Raw genomic sequence first — 8,112 nt, 5'->3', positions numbered from 1 at the left:
AGAGCTGGAAAGAGGGAAATATTCCGCAAGCAAGTAATGATGAGCTTAGCAATAGTGCAATGGCTTGTGTCCAGGCAAAAGTTCTTCCCTCTTCTTCAACCCACGTTAAATTTTTACATGGGTTAAATGTTAAAATTTCTACAAACCTGTGCTCGAGGAAAGAATATAAACTAAAGTCACTTTAACCAAGCTGCAAAAAGTATCAATATGAAGGTTGAAGCACAAGGAAAGACTCTATTCTTGTCCTAACTAGCCTGGTAACTTAAACTTTTAACTTTCTAGCCCTGTGTCAATGCCTGAATATACATCTGGATATACATCAGACCTCCAGATAACCCTCTGATCATTTCCCCCCTGAAAGACTCACATATTCAGACCACCTGACATCTATCATCTAGATTGCCTGACATCTGACTGAAGACTGTCCTGGACCAATCCTAAGGCTAAGAATGCATGACTGACAATTTTTGCATGACTGGTCATTCACTTTTCTCTATAAGAACTCTTAAGTTTTCTTTCTTTTTTGGAACATTTCTAGCTTTTGCCTAGCTCTGTTACCAGTTTGCAAACTCTAAAACCCTTGAATATATAGTTACCATTTATTTCTAGCCAAAGCCTCCAGACCCTTTTCAAGCTTGTTCGACATACCCCACCAACACTTCTATAAGGTGGGCAAGGAAGACTATCTCTATTTTATAGATGAAGAGCTGAAACCAGAGAGATAAGGGACTTATTCATGGATGCCCAGCTCTTTTGGGATGAGGGCTTGTGTTCAGGCAAAAGTTCTTCCTTCTTATCCAACCCAGTTAAAATGGAATCTTTCTCTAACGGTGAAAAACACTTTCAGAATTTGCAGTGCTCCCAGAACACCATTTTGAGGTATACCACTGTACTGTATATAGAAAAAAAAAATGCTGTTATTTGAACTCCTCTGTCCCATAACCTATAAGTTTATGTGCCAACTCTACTTGTAGCTAGAAGGAAGCAGAAGAAAGAAGTAAACACTGAACATGTACCATTTACCAAGTGCTTGATATATATTATACCATTTAGTTCTCCCTCACAAGAAGCTTAGAAGGTAGATATTATACCTTGAACCCAGAAAAGTCTTTTCTTTCCATCACACTGCTTTCGTTAATGAAGGTCCTGCTAGAAACCTGACTCCAGAGAGTTTAAGTGACATCTGGGTATTTATACCTTACTCCTGTTGAATGTACCCTGAAATAACTATTCTTCATTTTTCCTTTTTTTTTCTTTCTGTGTAAGAACCTCCGAAGTAGTCTTCATCCCTTCAGTCTCCCTTTGTAGAATTGGAGGTGCATATTCTGCCTAAAATGCCATTCTCTTCAAGACTCTAGGATCTGCCTGCCCATCGAGCTCAAGTATAGTCCAAACTCTTTATCCTAGCAGTCAAGACCAGTATTTTCCTCCCATCAGTGGGACTGGTCTTCAAGAGATCTGGTCTACCAATATGTTCACATTGTCACAAATTTTAATTTGAACAGGAACCCTAAACATCTAGAAGTGGTTGTTTCTTCTAGTTTTAAAGTCATCTTTTTTGAATTATAAATTACATAGCCCAGCCCTCTGTGTGTTTCAAGAACCACTTGTTATTTTGAATTAGAAGAATAGGATGTGGGTTGAATGTGCATCCAGTTAGCCTCAGTCTCAGGAGTTTAGATTGGGGGGGTGGGGACTTGGGTCTACGAAGTTGTAGTCCCCCATAATGCCTGGCTCAGCAACTGGCACCAGCAAATTTTAGATATTTGACTGACTTATTGATTGAATAAATGGATGAATGAGTGAAGATAGTCTAGTCCAATGGTTAAGACCATCAACTTTGGAGCCATAAATATGTGGGACTATGGCTTTGAGCAAGTGCTTTTACTTTTTCGAGCATCAGTTTCCTCATCTGTAAAATGGAGGTAATAGTGGTGACTGTATCATATGGTTATCACAGGACTAAATGATATGTGAGTAAAGTATCTAGTACAGAACTTAGCATAGAGTTAGTGCTCAAAAAATGATAGTTACTGTTATTGTAAATAAGGATAGGATGCAGGGTAAAGCCCATGCAAATCCTATGAAACAGTGGACACATCACACTGGCTTGAACTTGACCTAGGGGTACTGCAATCATTCATACACAGTCATTTATATTTGGTCAGTCAGCAAATAAAACATGAAACACTTGGTGGGAGACAAAGAAAATACCTATAATGTTTGCCTCATGAGAATCCAGGGACCTGGGTTCTAAATTCTGCCTGGCCCAAACTCACCTTGTGATTTGGGGCTGTTTTCTTTCTATGGGCCTCAGTCTTCCCATAAGAAGATATTGCTCTAGGTTGGATAATGACACTGATTCAGGAATTTTATTCTTTCTCTCATCCTGTTGGCCTTTACAGTATTTTAGAGCAGTTTGAACTTGTTGTCAACATTTAACAATTGAAAGCTTCCACATAAAAATTTCTATTTCCAGATTCCTTTAAAAAGAAGAAGATATGGCAATACAAGACCAGCTCTCCCACGTGGCAACAGTTGGCTGGAGTTGCATAGCAACCTTCCCCGTAAGATGGGGCATGGTGTTCTGGTTTGCCATAGTCTTCACCACTTTCTGTTACCGCCACACCGAGGCCTAAAGTGCAGTTGCCATTTATTGTCATACTGTGCTGTTGTTTTTCTTAGGTAGATTTAATAAGGAATTATTATATTTCTTGTTTTTATCAAATGTGGAATAATGAAAACACGTGGAGGGAAATTATCTAGTATCCAAAAATATGACATGTGATGATTATGTGAATTTTTAATGCCATGGTGGAGAATTTCTAATAAATCCACATGAGGGACATCTGACTCTCTGGAGAAATTTAACTTTGACTAACAATTGATTAGGAGGCAACGGTGTTTCATAATTCTGTAAAGTTAGAGATTAATTTGTAGGAAACTGATTTTTTTATGTCCAATGGAGAAGATAACCAACCCCAAAGGTTACTATTTTATTATCCTGTAGGACATGAAAGAAGTTTGGCTCTAACTCAGCAATCATATTTCAGCATTCTTTTGCTTATTAAATATTCTCAAATTCTTTTCAAACCAGCTGTGTCATACTGTTGGTTCTTTCATTAATGATTAAATGAGCTGACTCTTTATTGGTAACTGAATTATGTTTTAAATCTCTTAAGGGTATTACTCTTTCCTCATCATATAAGTTACAAATTTTGGGTGTTAGTTATTTGTTATTAACTTTACTTATAATATTAAAATCAAATTTATCGAGGTATAAATTACATACAGTAAAAGCCCCACATTTTAAGTGTACAAGGTTGATGATTTTTGAAAACTGTATATACTCATGTAACAATCACCCCAGTCAAGATACAGAACATGACAATTATATTTTTAACAATTTGAGAATTGTTCTTTTAGGCTATATAGAGAGAGGACCTTATGTTTTCAGAAAAGTAAGTGAATATTTATTTGTGGGCAAGAACAAGTCTTCAATGTCTATGGTGAAAAAAGGGATATAACTTAATATGCGGTCAGGAAAAATCCTACTACTTGATTGTTTTGTACTATCTAGTGGACTTCTGTACCAGAGGATCTCTAAAGACTCTTCTAGTTCTGACCTGTAAAGACTGGGTTATTGCTCTCCCACACATATTACTGCAGTAAAGGAGGGTGGGCAGGGGCTTGTGAGATCATGCTCAAGAGGGTGAAACAAACAGGACAGTAAATGAATGACAAACAAACAGGAGGTTCTTGGGAAATAGAGCTTTAAATTAACCCAGCTGAAGAGCCCAGGCACACTGTAAAATATAACAAATGGCGTCATAGAATTTTCTGCCTCAAATCTCAGGCGAAGGAAAATTAAGAGAATCAGGGCAGCTTTTCCACCGCTAAATCCTCCCAACAACTCTCCCAGGTAAAATTCCAGGTTTGGTCTTTCTGCAGTTTCTTTCCCTTTGATGTAATGCTTTCCCATTAGCAAGAGAGCCTTGCAAAATCAAACACCTTGTGATCAGAAACTTCATAGTCTGTAATGGGGTTCTAGCTGCTTCTAGGTCAAAGTTGCATTTCTAAGTGGACTTAATGTGATGCTAAGCAATGGCCTGTTTCAACTCAAATGTAATTCTACAAATATGGATTGAGAATTGGAAGCAGGAAGAGGGAGGTAGCAATTGCAATACCAATGAGATGATGGAGGCTGGGACAAAAATGATAGAAACACGATGGTGAGAATAGAGTCTGACCTATTTTGTAAGTAGAGCCAACGAAATGCAGCTGCATCAAATGTGTGGTGTGAAAGAGTCATGTCAAGGGTGATTCTGAAGGCTCTGGCCTGAGCACCTGAAAGAATGAAGTTGCCCCTAACTAAGATGGGAAAACAAGATTGATGGGACGAACAAGATTGATGCAGGAAATCAGAAGCTCAGGTTGGACATGTTATGTTTGAGGTGCCTGAGACATTCAGGTATTCGCATGGGCCACTGAGCCTACTTCAGGGGTGGGGTCTGCAATGGAGATATAAATGTGGGGAGTCAACAGCATATGGATGATATTCAAACCTACTGGGCTGGATAAGCCACTCTGGGAGTGAAGGCAGATAGAGAAGAGACCAAGCCCAGAGGTAAGGGGCAGTCCACTCTTTTGATTGGAGAGATGAGGAGAATCAGCAGAGAAAAGGGAGAAAGAATAGCCAGTGAGGAAGGTCCTCTCAGAGCCTTTATTATTCTCTTAGTTAGAATGTACATTCTGGAAGAGGTAAAAAGTCGTAAACAAATAAATAAAATGTGTGTTAGAGGATTATAAACAAGGGGTCTAGGTTTTCTGGTGACTGAAGCTTACATGAAGAATAAAGAATAGAAAATGATGAAACCAAAACTAGGTAGGAAAGAGAATATGTATTTAGAACAGGAATGACGACATAAATTGTGGGTGAAATCACTGAATTACAAATTCCAATTTGTAATTTAAAAAAGCTGACCGATAGCATAAACATCACAAAATCCAGAAAAGAAACATTGTTAATTTTCTTAAATACCTCTATAATATTTGTTCTTTTAGTCTGAATATGCTCTGATCGCCTCTTTGTATAATAACAATTTTGTGTCATCATTTTCTACTATGAAAATGGAAAGAATTCAGTCTTTCCTTGAGTATATCAGATCTATTCTTTTAAAAAAATTATTGATACTTTAGAAAAACTTATGACTTCACAATTCCTTTTTATAATGTCATGAATATTTTGCGAACTGTCAGAGTTGGGGGCAACCTGTATCAAATTTTCGTCCTATGTGAACTGTAAGATTTCAGATAATTTCAAGCTTTCTAGTGACCTGATTAACCTTAAATAATGTAACCACACACAAACTTCATTTCATTAATATTGGTTTTTAATCATTAAGTCTTAGGACATAAAATTTATCGAGCCTCAGGTCAATAATCATGGGGACAATCCGGTAATAATAGTCCTTTCATTGAGGACACTCGCTGATCACAGTAGATGGTAGGCATATCTTACACATGAAAGGCCAGCAGTAACTTAACTATACACAGAAGAGTATCTCATACATTTATTATATTAAACTCACGTTGCCAGCTGGATTTCATCTAGCTGGATCCCAAACGCCACTAAACACGAAGGGAAGTATGACAAAGGGGAAACTGGAAGAGAGCGCAATTTTAAGTGATTGCAGTAAAAATATTACTTTTGCAAATTTTACAAAAACATACGATCATGGGAGAAAATTGTTGGAGTCTGTCCTTGAGCCATGGAAGAGTCCGGGGGAGTGGAGGGAACCTAAAGCTTAGGCTTTAGTTCTATGATGGCATCACCTCTTGGCAATAACGGAAAAGGAACGCAAAGCAAAAACCAGCGCAGGGCCGGGGTAGCAATTCTAAATAGGATGCTCTGCGTGATCCCAGTCATAAGTAAACAACTGAAGGTGAGGGAGCGAGCCCTGCGGACATCTAGGAGGACTGCATTCTAGAACCTAGACCAGGTAACTGTGAATGCAAAAGCCCCAAGGCGGTGTGTGCCTCACAGAGAAAAGGAAGGAGGCCTGTGTGACAAGAAGATGCAGAGGGCTGGGCCTAGAGAGGGTGAGCCATGCTCCTGGTCACACGGCGAATCAGTGGCAGGCGAGGGACTGCAATCCAGATTTTCGCTACGTGTTGTTGATGGGCAGATGACTGAACTACGGCCCTTGACTGACATACCGGCTTCTGTTTGTTTGTTTTATAACTAAAGGGCTTTCCCGGGACTCACATCCACCCTACTACGGCCGGATTCCAAACGCAACCCACAGCCCGAGTGCTCAGGACTCCCTCCATGGCCTCACACCACAGCGGGCCTCATCTGTCGGCTCCGACCTTAACGTCCAAAGTCGGGAGGCGCCTTTTCTCAATGCTCTTTCACTGCATGGGACCAAGTTTCAACTTTCAGTAAGTTTAGTCTTTTTGAGGCCGTAACATTTGAATATATTTCACCCCGCGGGCAAACCACTTACACCTAAATCCAACATCAGGCCCTCACCCCCACCTCCTTCGCCATTTCCGAATTTCCCTTCACGCGAGAAGTTGGCCAGCGGGAGCTGTCAGCCATCTTTTGTGTGGCATTCTGTTTTCTCTTTGTCCATCCTTTATTATTCCGAGCTACTTCATGTCCTTATTTCTGAATTTACGTAAGTACTACAGAGTCTCCTTCCTTGTAAAGTCTCTTTTGAAAAGGAGAAAAAAATGTTTAGGTGTTAGTCTTTTCGCCCTTCCTAACGTGGCTGCCTCAGCTTGCCCTCCACCCCGGAAAGGCTTCTGGTTTCTAGGCCGGCAAAGCGGGGCTGAACTTCCGGCCTCATGACGCAGGCGCAGGCTGCTCTTTTTCGCTCTTTTTCGCAGTGTTTGCGAGCGCCGGAGACATGTCTTACCCCGCCGATGATTACGAGTCTGAGGTAACCTGCCCCTAAGCGAGGCCTGAGCTCCGCAACGGGGACTGGGCTCTCTGGATGCTGGACCCCGCGGTTAGACGGTGTCTGGTCCTCTCTGGGAGCCCCCGCGGGCCGCGACCAGCTCCAACCTGCCTCCTTGCGTGCGCGGCCCTCATGCTGCTGCCACCACTCCCGACACTTCAGCCCTTTCTGCCCGCCCACTTCCTATGTCCGGTCCCCTCTTCCTCTCCTTTCCCAAAACCGGGGACGGAGGTTATGGGGTTCTGCGTTTCTGTAGCAGATATTTTATAGTTTGGGTTCAGTCTCGTCAAACCCAGCTGATTGCCACAGCCTCTTCTGCTTTGCTCTACCTTACAGCACCCACGAGGTCGTGTTGTCATTGCCTGTTCTTTTTCTCACAGGCATGTGAGTTCCTCAAAGGCAGGGACTTTGTTTTATCCACCTTGGGATCTTTAGTGTCCTGTTTGGCGTTTAAGCCGTAGAACGAGCATTTTGGATTCACGAATTGGTGACTGTACCTGTCTTTGTCTCTTTTGTTAACAGGCTGCGTATGATCCCTATGCTTACCCAGGCGACTATGATATGCACACAGGTGAGACTACAGGTTTGTCTGGGTAGCTGGGTACTTCCAGGGATTGGCACCTTTATTTATGTCTCAGAACAGCTCTGAAGGGCACCTGTTTACAGCTGCTTCATGATGGTCTAGAATTGGAGTCAGTTGTTAGCAGCTCTCAGCAGAAGGGTGGTATAGAGCCTAATAAACTAGGCCTTTTTCGTGGTCCCCCTTAAAGGGAAGGATTACTATCCTAGCTGTGATTTCCTTGTTTAAACTATTAGCTGAAGAAAAAAATCTTGTAGAAAATTAAAGTGATTCAAACCAAGCCCTTTGGAAGGTTTTTTGAGTTTTCCTGAAATGTTATAGTGACTTGCTTTGACTTAGCACTTAGTAAGTGCCATGCACTGTTCTGGGTATTTTGTGTGAAGTAATTCATTTAGTCCCTAAAACAGTTCTATAGAGTATGTAAATTAATGTCTCCACTTTACAGATGAGAAAATAGCATAGAGAAGTTTAGTAACTTGGACCAAGTCATATAGGTAGAAAATGACAGTTATTCATTCATTCAAAAAATATTAAGTACCTGCTACTTACTCTCCCCACAGTGCCCCT

General features: G+C 41.0%; 1 protein-coding gene across 1 annotated transcript in view; it reads left to right on the top strand.

Annotated features, from left to right (window-relative positions):
* The first annotated feature begins 6,778 nt into the window (after positions 1-6,778).
* The window catches only part of EIF3L (eukaryotic translation initiation factor 3 subunit L), a 21,109-nt gene continuing 19,775 nt past the window's right edge, over positions 6,779-8,112 (top strand). The window contains exons 1-2 of the mRNA XM_006914746.2: positions 6,779-6,947; positions 7,488-7,536. Coding sequence (XP_006914808.1) covers positions 6,915-6,947; positions 7,488-7,536 — 82 coding nt within the window. The 5' untranslated portion in view covers positions 6,779-6,914. The remainder of the gene's footprint in view (positions 6,948-7,487; positions 7,537-8,112) is intronic.

This window comes from Pteropus alecto, unplaced genomic scaffold (assembly GCF_000325575.1).
Source record: "Pteropus alecto unplaced genomic scaffold, ASM32557v1 scaffold6, whole genome shotgun sequence".
NCBI classification, from domain to species: domain Eukaryota; kingdom Metazoa; phylum Chordata; class Mammalia; order Chiroptera; family Pteropodidae; genus Pteropus; species Pteropus alecto.
Note: the sequence above shows the minus strand (reverse complement) of the source record. Positions and strands in the feature narration are given on the sequence as shown.